Source organism: Maylandia zebra, linkage group LG12 (genome assembly GCF_041146795.1).
Source record: "Maylandia zebra isolate NMK-2024a linkage group LG12, Mzebra_GT3a, whole genome shotgun sequence".
Classification (NCBI taxonomy): Eukaryota; Metazoa; Chordata; class Actinopteri; order Cichliformes; family Cichlidae; genus Maylandia; species Maylandia zebra.
The window spans coordinates 36,168,626-36,187,833 of record NC_135178.1 but is presented as its reverse complement, the minus strand read 5'-3'; the positions used below and the strand labels follow the sequence as shown (position 1 = coordinate 36,187,833).

Genomic DNA, 19,208 nt, shown 5'->3' with positions numbered 1-19,208 from the left:
CAAATGTTGGATCATTAGAGTGGGAGGAGGGATCCCACTGGTGTTCATATCTGAAAGGACAGGAAGATTGTTGGTAAGTAATCAGCGCTCAGGCCTGTTTTAGACTAAAGTAAAATCTGTCATGACCTCAGAGGATTTGGAGAACGTCAGCCAGCACAGACCTGTCAGCGCACACACACACCTGTCTTTCATTAGTCAGCCACAGACTTTTGCTGTGACAGATTGGTGACCTCATTAGGACTTAAGTGAAATATACTACACTCCCATATTTTACCGCAGATATCTAACTTTAACACACAAATTAGATAGAGCCTTCTCTCTGAACCTTCAAATCAGCATGTTTAACCACTTTCTGCATTTTCCCACTTAATGCAATTAAAAAACATATACATGTTGATATATATTTTTAATGGTATTATTACATAAAGATTTTTGTCGTACATACATTTTTATGAAAAAAACAATCTGGTAGAAAAAATATTGCTCTGGGATGCGATCACACACAACGCAGTGGCAACACAGAGCATTGTAACAAGACACACAGCATCAAGAAACTACAGATTGCCATCTGCATAAATACAGTGTGGAAAATGCTTCATTCATGTGCTACATGCTTTTCATGAGAAACATCAGTTGTACAGCTGAACATCAACAGAAACACTGGCTAACACTTGGCTACAATGGCTTTATTCCACTGTAATAACCGGTGTAATAACTTTAACATATGAAGCTACATATTTTTTACTTCTCCTCTATGATCGTGTTCATATTCTGTTGCCATGTTCACCAACAATGTGTGTTCAATTGTAATTGGTAAAACCGAGGATGGATGTGGTTCAGGATGCAAAATGATAATTTGGTAATGCTTACGATTACAACAATATAATACAGCACATTTAAATTATTATACAGCTCTGAAGGATGTAAGTGTGAGTTTGACACTGACCTGATCATGTTTTGAAGATACAGTCAAGAGACTCACAGCAGTGCCTAAAATAATATATAGAATTCTGTTTATGGACACAAATTTCATCCTGTTTTCTCACCTACTTAATTACAGTTTGTTTATTTATCAACCTTCACTCATATCTGGGTAAATGTAGTTTTTTTTAGGTGTAACGGCCAAAAAAATCTCTGTTTGGTGGCAGGAGTGCTGAATGTGATTTCTTTGGTTTGGCGTATGAAATAAAACTACTTCATTGTTTGGGTTATAATAAAACTGCTGCCGCTGTCCGAGGTGTCTCACACATTAAAAAAACATTACTGTAGGCATAAAACTTTCCTACAATTGAAATACGTTAGTTTGAAGTTTTGTAAACCAAAAACCTCCATGTACGCAAACAAATAGAAATATTTCTTTTTTCTGTGAGACAGGGTGGCTTCATAACGTAAGATGAGACAATCTTATGTAAATGGCCTGTATTTATATAGCGCTTTTCTAGTCCCTAAGGACCCCAAAGCGCTTTACATATCCAGTCATCCACCCATTCACACACACATTCACACACTGGGTGATGGCAAGCTACAAAAAGTGCAAACTAAATATAGAGCGTTCTGATACGCGTTTAAATCGTTTGCACTCACTGCTGTGTGCTCAAATAGTTTCGTCATAGATTAATATGCATTTTTTTTGCCAGTGGAGTAAATTCATGACACTGATTTCAAACAAGTGTTTTATAAAATGTGCAGCCGTCTCCAATAAGTCAAACAATTACATTAAAGACAATATTTGATTTTTAAACCAAACTCTGAGACATTCTGCGTTCCTCGCCACCAAGCTTTTCTTTTTCCCCTGAGATGTCCCGGTGCTCCTATGAGGTCATTGCCATCTGATACACCTACAGCTTGAACCTTCCTCTACACAAGCGGCGGCTCTTTCTTGGCATCTTTATCCCTGTGGTGACGGCGGTGTGCGCTCCTCCTGGGTGGAATGCTGGGAGGTCGTGACTCTGGATTTTTTGGGGGGACAGCCGGTTGCTAAAATGATAGTTTTGATGGACAGTTTTCTCCATGATCCCTCACAGCTGTCCAAGAAAAAAGAGGAGCCTCCAGAGAGCCAGTCCACGTTTTCTTGCTCATTATCACAAATCTGGTGTTCCTAAAAAGTTGGCCGGTGTGTATGTTCAGGCTGAATCACTGAGAGACATTGTTATATCTCAAAAAGTGGCTTGAAAATACAGATTACATCAAAAAGTGATCACAGCATGTGTGACTTAACCAACATGAAAATATTCATGACCTCATTATTTTTTAGTGTTTAAAGCTGAAATCCATTATCTGCTTTAGATGTGTCACCTCCCTGCTAATTTTAGACATAATATAAAACGTTACTTTTTCAGATCGGACTTTGAGATACGTTTTTTGGCCTAATGAAATTAGACGCAACATAATTTCATAAAATAATTGCAAATTTTAAATGATTTTCCTCTGAAATGACATGTTTTATTAGAAGAATAAAAGGCCCCCATACAAAGAATGTATGACTGAAAAGTCACAATGGTGTTTCGCCAGCTTCATTTGATCATCATTTTATTTATCATTTAACAAAACAAAACAAAATAACTATGTAGTCCTCACTCGAGTCATAATCAGTCATAGCATGTTGTCAAGCTGCGATACTGGCAGATCAGTTCGCAGCCTCAGCTTTTCCTTTCAAGTCACATCTGACTCAGTGAATCTCAGATCAGTTGTCATTGCTGTTCTGTGTGGAGGGTTCTTGGTACTGTCCTCCCTTACTTCTAGCTTTCCATATATGAACATAGAAAGATGAGGAGGCAGGCAACATTGCCTTATGCTTTCCACCTGGACACATGGATGGGTGGGGCAGTCTAGAACAGAAGCACGTGACCAAAAATACATTACTGCAGACAGAAATAATCTCCTATCCACCAGTGGTCCTGAACGAAATCGCTTTTGTTTAGCCAGGGGGGGTAGTGTCATTATTGCAAGATTAAGAGCATCATTCTTATTCTTGCAAGACAGCAGAACAAACTGAAAGTCTCTCTGTCAAATACTCCTCATCAAGAATATTTCTAATGTTATGGATTTCAGCTTCATCGGTATGTACACGGATGACGACGTAAAACGTGACAGAGCATCGTTAACTCAAACACAGCATCCAGCTATTGTCATAGCTTCAAAAAAGAAAAGCTCAGCAGTTGTACCTGTCAGCCCTTTGAGGTTTTTCACACAGTCTGTAGATACCTGGAATGCTTTGAATGTGATAAATAACCATTGTCAGTTTATGGGGTACGTCCATTTGTCCAATTTCTATAAACCTATCCAAACCTGTACTTGGGCCAGTACTTGACTTGCGTATGCCTCGGTGTGGTTCCTGCTTGGATGTTTGCCTTTGCCGCGGGTGGCTTTGGAGGTGGTGGGAGTGGGGTTTTCCTCCTCTCTTTGCTCCTGTCTGTGATGGTGAAGCCTTGCTCGCCCTTATCGTGCATGCTGACCCTGGGCAAGAAGTGGGTAGAGACATGTTGGGATTTGACCCGGGGGCTGGAGCCCATTTTAGCTTTCCCCCTCTTATTAAGGGCCACAAACCACTCGCGACCTGTCCTGTGGTTCCTGTGGATTACTGAGGCATAAGTGTTGTAGCTGTTCTCCTGGAAACGTTCCCTGAACTTACAGTCATCCGTGAACCGTTCCTACAAAAGAAAGGAAATGCAGGGTGTTAACAAGTATTATTCCGTGTCATTTTCTTGTATTTCTTTCTTGTTTTCTGAATAATTGAACCTTGCTGTATTTGCAAACAGTCCCAAGTCATTTTCACACACGTGATTCTTGATCTGTGCATATCCAAACATGTAATGTAACCTAAACTTGTTTACCTTGTGAGTGGACACAGAAAAAGTCATTACTAAATCTTTTAGCATTATTATTTTATTTCATTTTTTGCAAGAAGATCTCACTTTCACATCAGCACATACACACAACTACTGTGAAAAGCTTCTGTGCTTTCTGTGACAAATTTCCTTTGCTGTGAGATTTTTGTCCTTTTCCTGCAAAACCGGAAATGCACACGTGAGGATTTACTGTTCATGTCGTGGTCTGGGTGGTTTTCCACAGCATCAGCTCCTCCCCACTGGGTGGAGTCTTTGTTGTTCCTCACCTGATGGCAATCGTACCAGCAGTATTTATGACCGGCGCACTCAACTGGTCTTCACCAGATTATCTGCCAACTTTAGTCATTTCTCGGCCTCACGTCCGTTCCTTGGTGACTCATCGTGTGTATTAACCGTATCTCTGTTTTTCTCGTCAGCCTCTGAAACCCACCTACCAAGCTCTCCTGGATACCAGTTTGCTGCCGCCGGTAATCCCTCTCCGTTTTGGAGCTGCCATTCTCTCCTGCCTGCCTCCCTGCATTGCATGCAGCACCCACCTGGACCTCTCCTGCCTCCCCCCTCCACGCAACCCCCACCTGCAAGCTTGTAAGACAGCTCAGTGTACTATCCTTAGATTCACTCGCAACCCTCTGTGGGATTCCCCTGACTGCTCTGTCCTCTGTTTCAGTGCCCTGGCCCGCCACAGTTTCCCCTGCCCAGTACCTGCACCCAGTTATCCCTGCCATCTAGTTATCATCACAGTATTTTTCTCTCGCCTCAGACATCTAGTTTATGTTCATTGATTCTAGTTTGCACTTTCTGTTAGCCTCTGAGCATTGTAAAATAAAATCTCTTTTCGTTACACCTCACCCCTGGCCTCCGGTTTTGAATCTGCACTTGAGTCCATCCCATGTCCACGGGCCACTGCGCCTGACAGTTCACCTACCAAACTCTACCTTCAGGTCCACTTACAGAAACCTGAACTGAACCTGGACCTGCACACACTATAAAAATAGCATGAATTTACATTTCTAATGAGACAGCTGGGTCATGCTTGTGCTGCAATAATTGCAACAGATGTGCAGAAGCATCAGATACTCCTTGGTGATGGGTTTAATAAGTCATCTACATCAGCGGTCCCCAACCCCCAGGCCTCGGACCGGTACCGGTCCGTGAGTCGTTTGGTACCAGGCCGCGAGAGTTGAGGCTCAGGTGTGAAATGTATGGTTTTCAGGGTTTTTATCGGTTTCCAGCGTTATTTTGTTATCGTTTTTATCGTTAACTCGGTTTTCCTGAGTATTTTCACGTGTGTTATGAATAAATCTTCTTCTTTTTTGGTACCGGTACTAGTTTTATTTTGTTGTATTTATCCGCGACACCTTAAAGGCCGGTCCGTGAAAATATTGTCGGGCATAAACCGGTCCGTGGCGCAAAAAAGGTTGGGGACCCCTGATCTACATGATTTCATTATCACAGTCACACCTTCACTGACAGCAGCAAAGCCACAAAACTCAAAAGGCATCTGCTATTGAACTCATTCAGGAAGAACTTCAGAACGAAGACATGGGCCGGCGTTTTTATGATCATTCTTCTTCTTACAATTTAATCAGCAGAGTTATTGTATTTTTCTAAACTGTGTTGGATAAGATGGATTTTTCCTCAAGTTGAAACAAAAGTTTTCATCCCACCCAGGTTCTCAAACAGAGGATGAGGAATGGGGCAGGTTTAAATCAGACTACTCATGTATGAATAGTGCAGATAATATCAGCAAGTCTGCAAAGTAAAATCCTTAATGAATTATTACTAATAATCTAAATGATCCAAATATTATTCCCAAACACTGCTTAACATGCCTGCGATAGTTTGGTTATCCAAGAAGAACCATAAAGCTTAAAGTTTTCCAGATGGACCTGACGCACATAGTTGGACTGCATCAAAATTGTATTATTTGGGTCGCAGGTTTGATCAGACTTTGTCTACCAAAGTATTAGAAAGAGATGTAAAAATGTAACACTGGCATGCAGCACTGCATTCTGCACACGTGTCATGCACAGAGATGCAGATATTCATTGAATGTTCCCGTTTTGTGCCTAAATATATCTCGGGTGGGAAACTTTGACATGTACCCAGGGATGCCGGCTTTCTTGCTGCAGCATGACTTCCTTGTATAACCTCCTGCCATTCTGAAATAAAACAAACTGTTCTGCTTTGCTGAAGAGTGCAGCATAGCAGAAAATGATGCCATTACAGCGTTCGGTAAACATGCCAGTCACAGGAGAGTGCACTGCGGCCGCAGCAGAACAGCGCAAACCTTTAAGTTATTCAAAGTGACCGACTGTTTCTTTTAGTTGTTGTTTTTAAAGGACGATTTTAAGAAAAAAGTATAGAACTCCTGAGTCACAGCTGTGGGTGGACTGAAATGAAATGCTACATTTGAGCAACTTACCGTCTCTGGAACCAGTCGGGGAATTAGACGTTGGAAACAAATCCACTGGAGCGTGTATGAATGTACTCTCTCACACACACATGCAGGCACGCATACACACATAAGCATGCATACCAAGAAGAAGATTTGGCCCGTGCTGCGTTTCATAGGATTTAATAGCTGCAGCCAGATTCCAGAGATCTCATTGTAAAAATCATAATGCTTGTACAGCTGTTTAACCTGGCTCCTACCCTGCAGGATAGGTTACAGTCTTTTAAAGGGTCCGTTCCCATGATCCTTGATATATATACATGCATATATACATATATATATATATCAAACATCTTGTAGAGACTCGGTACAAAGGTAAGACATAACACATCCTACATTTTTCCAACTAAATGTGCTGTGATTTTAAAATGATCCTTTACTGAAATATAGTGAAACAAAGCATACAGCGTAGTTCAGTTTATTTAAATAAAAAACGAAACCTAAGTGTCAAAATGAGCTTTGGTGACTGTGGAGGCTGTTTGACTGCAACTGATTTCTTAACATTGGCATGGTCAAGAAACTAGTTTGTGTTGAATTGAACTTTGTGGCATGGCGAATGATCCTGATGGAAACAGGCGTCAGAAGATGAGTACACTGCTGTCATAAAGGATGGACGTGCTCAGGAACAATATTAATGTAGGCTGCGGCCTTTGAACATATTCATTTGATACCAAGTGTCCCAAGAAAAAAATCCACCATACCATTACATCACCACAAGCAGCCTGAACTGTTGATATAAGGCAGGACGGATCCATGCCGTCATATTGCATTCCAAATGTCACAGCAGAAACTGAGACTCATCAGACCAAGCAGCGTGGTCTTCTGGTGCTGTAGCCCGTCTCGCTCAGAGTTCAGTGTGCTGTGCATTCACAGATGTTCTTTGGTAGGCTTTCTTTTTTAACAAGTGGTTATCTGAGCTGCTGTTACCTTCCTATCACTTGGAAGTCTTTCTATTCTCCTCTGATCTCTGGCATGAATTATTTTCTCTTTTTTTACATAATTAACTTTGGGCTGTAGACATGTTTGTGTGGGATACTCTTAGTATTTCAGCACTTACAGAAATACTCAACCAACAACATGAAGTTGTAACTTAACTCACCTTTCTCTGAACCTGGTATATAACTTGACTGTACATGATACAGTTCCATTTATACAATCATTTGCATAAAAGGAGACCAGTTGTTACAAAGTAATACATTAGATTACTTTTTATTGTAACAAAGGATATAATGCATGAGTGTTTTAATTTAAACGATCAATTATTTAGTTACTTAATAGCTTCTCTGTTCTGTTTGTTAGGAAACAAGAAAAAAAAGACAAATCCTGACATATTTGTAATGCTTCTGTTTCCCTCTGACTCACACACACGATCCTGCTGTTGTGTTAGTCAGGTTATCTGATCTGATGGCAGAGATGTCATCAAAGGCCTGAACACCTGGCATTATTTTGTGCCTCAGTGATGATAAGTGTCTCCTGAAGGACTCTACTTCACATTTTGAAGTGCAGGCTGAGCACAGCTCCTGGTGGTGAGGCCTTTCTTTAATTAATTATTTCATTTGTGACAAATTAAAGTGATTAGTGGTATTTTCTGCCACTACACAGGCTTGCTTTTAGCTATGTATGTGTGTATCACTCTCTCTTTTATCTATAACCCCTCCCTCACTGTTTGTTTAACAAATGCTGGCGACCCTTTCACCTTTCAGAAGATTATGTTTGCGATAGCCTGCTGAGTAGGTCACGCAGAGCAATGTGCATCTGTCTCCTCGCCCATTATTCAGCGAATAAACTGCCACTGTGAAAACATCTAAACAGTAAATATGACAGACGATGCAACAGATACAGTTCAGCACGTCACCTGACACCCTGCCGCGAGGCCTGAGCCTGAGGCCCCCGAGGTTTTACATCCACCAAATCATCAAGGCAGTTAAATAGCACAGTGCAGCTGTAGTCACAGATTGGAGTTTAACTGTACAAATATTCCTCTGAAGGCAGAGCCGCTCTGGAGGCAAAAATACACTCCAACTGCAGGAAGCAACGAGACTATCAGAGTGCGAGGCATCTAACCAGCGAAGCTCTACTACAAAGAAAGAAAATATCAACTATATAAGCTGCAATGTGCACAAGAATATAAGCGTAAAAGCCTGAGATCATCCTGCAGAGGCAGCAAAGTGTTGAAATGTGACAAGAAAAAATCTGAACTCCACCTATCAAGGCAGATGTCACTGAAAGTTTCAGAGTTATTTTACAGATAATAATATGCTATATATAGAAAATGGATCTGAAAGTGTTGAAGCGGCTTAAACATGCATTCCTTCAACTAACCAGCAGGAGGCAACTCTCATTTGTATAGATGTCTATGGCTTCTTGCTCTATAGTCTGAATAAAAGCTTTCCTGGGGAGTTCATAAGGTCAGTCACTACTTTCAAGTCATAACGAACACATGAAATTTATCAGTATGACTCATGGTCCTCATTAGAGTTAAAAATGAGGTTAAAAAAGTTAGAACTACATCGTTAGCCAATGACAGTGTACCCAGTGTAGTGTAAAAGGTTTTGTGGTCACACTCGTGATCTATGAGGTTATAAAACATGAATGTAGCTTCCAGAGTGGAAAAGAAGCCAGTGCGAATTGCATTAAACCAGAATTCTATGTTAAGGCCACCAGATTGCAATACCTACAGCTGCAGGAAGATTTCTGCTCCCGTACTCGTCTATGGGATAAAGGATTTCTGATTTGACCTCTGTTAACACTTTTTCCTGATGAGTTTATTGGGTCAAACACTCTCCAAAGTGTAGCTTTTGCTCAGAATTGAGGACCATCTGTGGCATATTTGACTTCACTTGTCAAGTGACTGTGAAAACACTCATCTTGAGGCCTCAAAATCAGAGACGGTATATCAAGAACACTTTTGTAGGGGCCCATAAATAATCCTTGGAAACATTAAGGTGTGATGCTTGGTCCATATAAACTAAAAAACACACAAAACCACCAACAGATTAGGATTACAGTGTCGGTGACCTCTGCATAGTATAAGCCATGCAGTTCATGGCATGGAGTTGTGGTACCAAGCAGAAAATCCCTGATCCAGTGATGATTGTAAGGTAAGGTTTAATTATTAAGCGCTTTTCGTAGACAGGCAGTCACAAGGCGCTGTACACAAAGGTTAAAATAAAGAAAACATTAAGTAATAAAATAGACAATATAAACAATGCAAAAGTATTGATTAAGTTTTTAACTGCTTTTTAAAGGTTTCCACAGTGTCAGCCAAACACAGTTGTGGTGGTTCCACAGCCTTGGTGATTGTGTACTCAAGACTTCCAGAAGAACAAAATAATTATCTTTAGTTTGAGGCAATACCCAACAGCGCTATGTCACATTATTTTCTCCTAATATCCAGCTGATGTAGTTTACATTGAAATCTTGTTTGCGAAGAACTGAGACCTCGAAAAAGTTTATTTCAGGGCTAATATAAGCTGGTTAACAAATCTCTGCTGGTGAATAGCACACAGTCACATGTGTATAATTTTAATAACAAGCTGTGGCTGAGAATCCACTTTGAGGGAAAACGCTGCATCGCTTCCCACTGACATGGTTTCATGAAACAATGCTGGGAGCTGAGGGGCCATAAATCGCTCAGCGTGAGCACCGCTGCAGCTCACAGACGCTCCGGCTCTCCGATTGTTGCTTGTCCAGCTGATTGTTTACTCAGCATATTGATTTTCAGTTCATGGCTCACTCCTCTTTATACTATCAGACGTCCCAGACTGGAATTAATCTGCTCTTCACATTAGCACATGCTAATCGGGAGCTGCTTCTATGTCTGTGCGTGCCAAGACTCCCGCTGATGACTCGTCAGTGCGGCTGGTTGTTGGCTGTCCGGCCTGCTCACGGCGGCAAGGCCAAGCTGCTGTGGGTAGATTTGGGCTTACTGTGTGTTTGGGGGAATTTGAAAATCTTCAAAACTGTGCCTACAGATTACAGCAGTGTGCCTTGACATGTTGATGTCAGATTTAGGGATTTTTGTTATGCAGCACAGATATAAAGCTGCACAAGCTAATAAATAAAACAAACAGAAAAGATTCTAATGAATAAATGCACCACGAGTCCAAACGATGTTTGATTCCAGCAGAAATCAGCATCATATCAGCAGAAAATAACCGTTAACAAATTCTGGTGCTGAGTTTATATGTTTGCAGGAAGTCTCAGAGCACGACGAGTGGTCAACAAAGACAATACTTAAAGTTTTTAGGTCTTTGCAGGTATGTTTTTATAAGACATTTGCCACTTTCATCCAGCTTTACACTTCTTGACAGACCCATTTCTAGCAGCAGCAGTCACCAGTGCACTACACTATATGCTACAGAGCGGCATATTCACTAACCAAACAAGGTGAGTGACTAACACTTGAGCATAATTACAAGTAGCAGGTATTTGTCTCCATATGTAGTTTGTTCTTAGAAAGCTAAAGCTAGCTATGTGTTAGCAAGCTGCTATAGTTAGCTAGTGCACTCACAAAGAATAATGGTGCTTTCTGAATAATCGATCATATACTCTGTCAAGATTTACAAGTTTAATACAGATCATTACCAAATGCTTTTACGCTCATTAGCATACCGAATGTCCCACTTCTTTCTTGTGTTAGCGTTTCATGTTTAATTGTCTGTATCCACGTCTTGTCCTCATGTTTTTCATTTAGGTAGCTTACAAAGACTTTAGTAGTATAGCACCAACAGTCATGACAATGCTCTATATATATTAGAAGGTAAAGACCCTACAATAATACACAAAAAATCCAACAATCTGACGACCCTCTATGACCAAGGGCTTGGCGAATGTGGGAAGGAAAAAAATCCCTTTTAACAGCAAGAAACCACCGGCAGAACCAGGCTCAGTGAAGGGCAGCTATCTGCCATGATCTGAGTGGCAAACTTAATTCTGAGTTTGGCACAAAAACTCAAACTACAAAAACTTATTAGTTACAGTTTTTGTAGCATCAACTATTATTTCACATGTCATCACTGCAAGTTACCAGATTTCACTTGGATTCCACACTCACCATATCCCTGCTAGTGTTCTGTGTAATCCACTTTAATAGTTTGTGGACGAATACACATTGTAATTACAGGTCTGCAGCTGGATGATAATGTTGATCAGTGTCTGCCTGATATGGAAAAAGGCAGCTTGCTAGCAATAATAATATGATGAACATACAATATATAAGCATATATGACAGTGTAAACATTAGTAAGGCCCTGACCTTTATAAATCCAAACTGCACATAACTAATTAATCATATTAAAAGCTGCTTAATTGGGCAACAACATTCCAGTCAGCACTTGCTTTGTGCCCCCTCAAGTATCCACACACTGTATGTGCTGAGTGAATTTAATAGTGTAGGAACTGAGTGGGATACTTACAGTTGCGTGCAGCCGTCCTCTTTTATTCATGGCCAGGAATCTGTTACTGTAGACCCCTTTGATACCGATGACCCCCTGAGAAACCGCAAAGAGCTCCAGGACACCTAAGAGGACAAACAACATGATCTGATGATTGACTGGTGACAGGATGTATTTTTACTCGTCTTGTGATTTTCTGTCTCTTGCTGCTCGTCCTCACTCCGAATAACAGACTTTGACATGATCTACTCTGCTGTCATGTCAGCGCTATTATCCTGTTCAGCTGCACCGTTGAGACTTATCTCTTTTTTTATTTTTTTTTGGCCTGTCCCATTTGGCTCTTTTGCCATCAGAATTGTTGTCTAAAGGCAAAGAAAGATGCCCAATGGATTTACTTTACCAAACTGACCATCCCAGCCTTGCCGTAATGGTCCATTTGATTCACCTTTTATTGTTTATTTTATTTTCACTTACTGAATACGGGACAGACTTGACTGGGGGAAAGAAGGGGAGAAAGAAAGAGGGAAAGAGAAACAGCTGGGAAGAGGGACGGGGGAGAAGGGCAAAAGACAAAAACCAACAGAACGGGCAGAGAAAAAAAAATGCATATATCAATCACCTGGGTCACCTGCTGAGAAAGAAAAAAGAAAGCAAGCAGAAGAGAACAAGAGTAATAGAATAAACAACATCACAATGATATATGGGAATATGACAGTAAATACTAAATGTTAAACATTATTGTGCAGCACATAAGATCAACAGAACACAGTGTGCTTTGAGGTAGGAGCCAAAAAGGGTGTAGTTTGTGGGTGTGATCACCCGTGTGTACACCTGTGAGCATGGACGCGCTTGTTTTTTGTTTTTTAAAAGGTTCCTTCATGTAATAATCTGCTAGAGGGTGTGGGGGGGCCACAGCCCCGTCCTCCAGGGCGTGAAGCAGGTGTGGAGGAGATCAAAACTCCAGACATCCAGAGGCCCCCAGAACACAAGAGACCAAGGAAGACCAACAGAGGGGCAGCTGCGCCACTGTCCCGGAAAGAGCTGAGGAGAGTCCCAGATGAGGGCTCACTCAGCAGCCGCGGAGCAGAAGCCAGGGGGAGTTGCAGTGACGCGCCCGTGAGCTCCGCCGGCAGCCAGCTGCGCCTGAGTGACCGAGCCCCAGGCCGAGAGGCCGGGGGCACCCCACCTCCGAAGTGGCCCGAGCGAGCCCCAGGCTCCAGGCCCCGATAAGCGGCCGCCAAGGAGTGAGCCGGTGTGTACCCGGACGCCCATCCCCGGACACAAAGAACCACCAACGCACCGATGTCTGAGGGGGTCCGCCACTGGCAGGGGAAGTGGGCTCTTTAGTAGGCTTCTTTAGATCGCTAGTGTTTGCATGAATAGAAAAAAGGGAACACGGAGCAGTAGTTCTATCTTTAATTATTCCAAATCTCTATGACGAAAGATTTTTATGGGCTGTTTTGGAGGAATCAGTTGTTATGAGTAAGAACCAAACTGAGGGATACTGGTGTATAAAATATTTGGGGGCCACAGAAGAACACCTCCTGAGGCACAAACCTATCGCCACCATCGCCTCCTTCAGTGTTCATGGCGTGTTTAATGGCTGAACACTGAAGGACCAAATACCAAAGTTGCTTCATACAAAAATAATAAGCAAAACCATTTTATTATTAATGAAAACATTTTATGCAAACGTAAAAGTGTACCGTTAAAGTGTTACTATGAAGATGTGCAAAGTGTTTGTTATTTACATCAAATATACCATATGAAATGTTCTGAACAAATGCACGTGCCTAACTGGACATGCCACTGAACTGGACCACGTTTGGAGGATTGTCAGTGATTTGTAGTGCAGCTAGCTGACTACTTAAACAGACCATCCACAAAGTTATTCCTTTAGTTATGATTAGTAAATTAGTTTATCTTGCTAACAAAGCTTGATATTCTCCAAAAAGTTGATTCTGTTCATCTGGACGTAGCGTTTTGTGGGAGAAACGTTTCGTCACTCATCCAAGTTACTTAATCTCAGTGGTCATTGATCAGTGGGTTTTGATCAGTGGTCATTGATCAGTGGGTTTTGATCAGTGGTCATTGATCAGTGGGTTTTGATCAGTGGTTGTTGATCAGTGGTTATGATACTTTGCATAATTAAGATTAAGTTGCTGACCTCCCAGCCCATTGTTCCTTCAGTGGGCTGGTTTCAGTCATTATGCAAATGTACTGTTTATAAGATTTGGGGAAACCTGCAGTCAGCTGAGACTGAAGAAGTCACCTGAATGAGTGACGAAACGTTTCTCCCACAAAACGCTACGTCCAGATGAACGGAATCAACTTTTTGGAGATTTACTTTCCTGGATGATTGAGCATGCATCAAAAAGCTTGATATTGTTGATCCTATAATACCCTTGGTATCATATTTGATAAATACGTTTCTGAGACATGCTCAGACATGATCAGTGCTCGCCATAATTTCAAAATGTTATGGACAAAATTCTTTTTTTTGTCTAAAATTAACATTGTTGTTAACAAAAAGTTGCCAAAAACACTCAATTGATACAAATGTGATACAAAACATATATAATAAAAATATAATAAAAAATATATCATACACAGCATGATATAGCAAAAAAAAGTGGATTTTGTTATAAGGGTTGATAAACATCTCAGTTCTAAAAAAATCTGAATTTTCTGGCTATTTTTTGATGGACTGGGTCTTACAGGGTTAAGTGATAGCATGTTGAACTAAACCTTACCTGTGCTGATGGCTTATGTGAGTATTTGAGCCATGAATAAACTTGGATAAATACACTTTTTTTCAATTAGAGGAACAACACACAGGCTCAGAGACTACTGCAGGGGAGAGTAATGACTGAATGCCATACAAAAGTATAGAGAAAACCTAAGCTTAATATGATTTATGAGGGAAATATAAACAGCAAGACTGTGTGAATGCAGCTGTGCTGATCTTTATGTAACTAAAATTTCAATCAGATTCTTTTTATGATAAAAAAAAAAAACTTTGAGAAAACTGTAAATTGTGGGGTGTGGGGCATAAATCCTTTTCTGCTTCTGAAGCGGTCAATGCCAGAAGAAGTCCCTGAACCTCTGCATTAAACAAAAGATTAAATATAATGAACTGTGAAACTAACTCCCCAAAAATGCACACACACTGTTGGACCCACACAGAAATAAATCAATAAATAAAGAACCGCTGTCCTGAAGCAGAAAGGTCTCGCATCCAAACTCGAATGTGAGCATTTGAGTTAAATCTAAGAGTTGAATCTGATGCTGCGTGATGGTAAAAGAATCTTCATATTACAAATCCAAGACGCCCAGTCTCCTGCTAGTCTGCTGCCCTGTCATTCAGGCTTCAAAACCACATGGCTGAAATCCATGTAACCTGACAACTCTTCTAAAGGGGACCATGAAATGGAGGCACAAGTGCACTTTCACGGTGAGCTTTTGCTGTTTCGTCAACGGATGAGCGATGAAGGATCTGATGGTGCAGTAAAAGCTGAAAATCTGATTTATGGCTTTAGTTTTGTGGCCTAGCTGACACAGGACTTCATAAACAGAGAGGTGGGACTTTTTGCATTTTGAAACAGCTAAATTTAACAGTTCATTTTCCCTTAAGGGTTTTTATTTAGATAAATGTTTACTGTCAAATTGCACATTACTTTGTGCTGTCACTTAGAAACTAGTGTTCATGGTCAACATCTACTTGAGTGTGAAGGAGTTTTTAGTGTGAACAGATAGCTTTCAAAGTGCCAGGCATGCTCTAAAAGTCAGATTATTTAGTGAAACTGTGATGTTAGTCATCTCCCTGTAGAGGTGTAAATGAATTTGAAACAGGGGGAAATGGTTACACCTCAGACATTTCAAGTCATAATTCAATTTTCCAAATCTATAGGGGGATTTTTTTTAGTTCGTCCCTTCAGAAACACACAGGCAGCTGTAAGATTCATACCCAACCTATACATTTAACTATATTACTCTGTGATTCCTGAATTCTGTTATGCATTTATCAGCAACAACAAATATCAACTCGTTTGTTTGATCTTTGTCATTCATGATCATTAATATTTCAGAATTTCAGCTCTAAACAATCCAGCGTGCAGGATGACGCTTAAGTCGAATATCTGCACTGCAAACATCAGCGTTTGTTTGTGGTTCCAAAATCTCATTTCTCTTAAATCATCTGAAAATCAATTTCACTTTAATACTTGAGTCTGCAGCTCAAATCATTAACTTTGCAGGTACAACAAACAATAAACGTTTTAAAAGAAATCTGTTTTTTTGTGCATATTGTCGCGTTGTTGCGATTATGTCAGTCGTGCTGAGTCGCAGTCCAATACATCCTGTTGCACCTGTTACTTCTACAAATAGTCTACCTGCCAACATCCCCGGAGAGACACAAACAAGGCTCGTCAAACAGATGCCTGCTCAGATATTTCACAGGCTCGGACAGCCTAAGTTTAGCAGCGCGCTCCTTACCGTCTTTATGTGTAAATCATTGTTCAAACTTGCAGGGATGGCAGTCAAAATAGACATCGCTGCAGACAGAACGGGGATCAATTGGAACAAACACAGGATCCAAGTGCGCATTCTCAGCGGGACGCACCGGATTCATCCACGCCTCAGACCTTCATAAATTAGTAGTTAGGCTGCTTCGTGCACAGTGAGGCCGGACTGAATGACTTACTCAGCTGGTTGGGCTCATGGCTGCCGTTGACTCTACCGTCGGGATGAATCTGGAGATGGAAGCCGATGCCAACCCTACAGTAGAGTCTGCAAGTCCTGCGTCCCGAACGGATCCCCTCCTCCAGAAGTTGGCGCTCCAAAGAGACGTGCTGAGCTCCCGCAGCGGTGCAAATCAAGTGAGCGAAGGTCAGAAGGTAAAGAGGAACATTCATTCTTTCAAAAAGGAGACACCCGCGAGGCCACTTCTAGCATTTTGGTCTCGCTCCTGAGATCTGAGCACCAGAAACCGTGCGCACGCACTGCATGCAGCGCTCCTAGGCATTACCCCGGCTGCAGTAGCTGGAGTGGTTCTGCTGGCACGGGGATATTTATAACGCCAATGATCTCACTTCTCGATGCATGCCTGAGCTCTAAAGGACGCTCTTTCATCCAGATTTTGTCGCCGAGATGCCACTCCTGCTCAGCACCGACCCACAGCAGCGGGGCGTGATGGAAACGCGACAGACACCGCACATTTTCCAAGCCATCGTCCGCGCCAGGACGCACTGAGCGCGGCATTTTACGCACAGGGAAACGACATGTTAATAGAGCGTGGACGCGATTAATTCGCACTTGAAGCGACGAGGACAAAATATTTCGCTGTGGACGCTTCTTTCCGTAAAAGAAACACCGGACGGCAATAATGAAACACCGCTCGCAGGAGTGAATTCAGAGAGGTTCGGGCTGAGATCCTCAGGTGGTACAGCAGGGTTTTAACACTGGCTCACCGGACACTCAGGCAGCCGTATTTATAGGCCTCAGTCCACCTTTTCATCTGGTGCGTCCACACATTTGGTGAACAAGCGTCAAGCTGACTAATGTATTCTGAGCAGTGTACAGTGGCGGGAGAGACAATGCAATTATCTGTTTGTGGTGTGGATTAATGCAACAAATAAATAAATAAATAATATAAGGAAGATATATGAGTAACATATTTATGTATAACATTTCTCCCTCCCTTCCACCCAAGTTTGACTTTTGCTACTTCAAAAGTCATATCCCCTTGAACCTGTTGAACGACCCCGTTAGGATGGCTGTTTTTGCAGTAGATGTTACCAGGAAAAGTGCCCAAACACTGAAAGCCCCAAATAAAAACATGCCCTATAACCAGTAACACAAAGATGCAAGATTACGTGATTCTGTACAGAACTGCATATTTATTTTTGTCAGGCTTTATCTTACTGGTTCAAGGTCAGCGAAAAAAGTTTGTTAGAAGATCACAGCTCCTGTGGACCTGAAATGACACAAGTGAACAGCTTCTGCAGAGATCACTGCCTTTTGCTTGATTTCCAGTCAGTGCCCGTTCTCACTGCTTACTACACTAGCTGTCATTCTGAGGATAAACATGTCAAGCCTTAATCTGTAAACAATTAAATGTCTTTTTATGTTTTTCTTACTTATAAAATGGGCATTTTGACCCATCACAGAAAGAAAAGCATGGGTAAATCATAAAAGGATCAATCTGGATGCATCAGCTTCAAAGTCTTCTTACTTTCTGGCTTTTTGTCAAGGGAACCTCCTTAATGTAACTGATAACAGCTATGCTTTTCTTACTATGTGTGTCTAAAAATGTGTAAAAATGTCTTAGATATAGTAATCTGTCATCTTGAAACTGATGCTTACCACAGTCTGAATGTTTGTCCTGTGACAGACGAATCTTCCTTTTTCTGGTTTTCTGATTTGTTACGTGTACATGACAAATAAGAACTTGACCAAAACACATCAGCCATCCCATTTAGTTTAACCTGGCAGGATTCAGTAGTTGTCCAGCAGAACTGCACAAGTCAAATGTGTTTATTTATTTATTTATGGTGTGAAATTCCCTTTTTGAGATCTGACACAGTTTTCTTGCTAAGCTGCAGCAAAGGGATAATAAGGCCCTGTGTATGGCTCAAACAAATGTGCTTGTTGGATTATGTACTCTCTCTAGTAAACAATGCTTGAAAAGATGGTGTCTTGGGGAGTGGCGGCTGAGGGTGGGGTGGGGTGGGGGGGGCTGTCAGGCCCACTTTTCAATACAACCACTGCTCTAGATCTAATGATCATTAGGTTTAATCATGATTATCATGCCTAGTGGCTGATAGTTGTTTGATAGGCTCTTGCTTTCTTCTATATAGCTAAGATTTTTTGATTTTTTTGACTGTTACAGCATCTGGGTACTTGTAGGTTCTCATGCACTCAAAAGCACTGGAAGTATGCAAGTATTTAAACTTCCCCTCAAACTTCTTTTCATCTTTCACAAACTAATTTTTCCTCCATGAAAGCATCCCTTCCTTTCTTGCTCCAGTAGCAGTAGTAGTGTTTTATGATCAACTGGCAATTAGATCCTAGTAGATTTTGTTTTAAACTCTCATGAAAGGACACCTAAAAAAGACACAGACATGTGCATTATTATAAATACATTAAATTGTATATTTTCTGGCACACGGTATGATCTACCTGGTCCTTACCTGCACCATTTCAATTCAAATTACATTTGTCAGCCAGCTCAAAGTGCCAAAATGTAGAACAGTTTAAAATCGTCCATCTGAACCTGTGCTCTCTGACTCTTGGTCACCCTAGCACGTGTTTTGTATTAAGCTTATTAATTTTCTATCTTCACACACATTCATCGTAATCTCATCCCTCATTGTTTTCAGGGGCCCAGCTATGTCTGAATTTGATTAGCTTGCGCCCGGCTGTGGATTACAGGCTGTATAGAGTTCTAATTGTCTCTGGCACACAGAGTCAAGGCCGGGCCAACATTACGTTTTATGTAAACAGCAGGGC

General features: G+C 41.3%; 1 protein-coding gene across 1 annotated transcript; it reads right to left on the bottom strand.

Moving 5' to 3' along the window:
- Window positions 1-423: 423 nt before the first annotated feature.
- Window positions 424-17,144, bottom strand: fgf5 (fibroblast growth factor 5). Its single transcript, XM_012920330.2, has 3 exons — window positions 16,402-17,144; window positions 11,721-11,824; window positions 424-3,650 (listed from the first exon to the last, which is right to left on the bottom strand). Exons 1-3 carry the CDS (start codon window positions 16,610-16,612, stop codon window positions 3,279-3,281), a joined length of 687 nt encoding a protein of 228 aa, XP_012775784.1. The 5' UTR covers window positions 16,613-17,144; the 3' UTR covers window positions 424-3,278.
- Window positions 17,145-19,208: the final 2,064 nt, after the last annotated feature.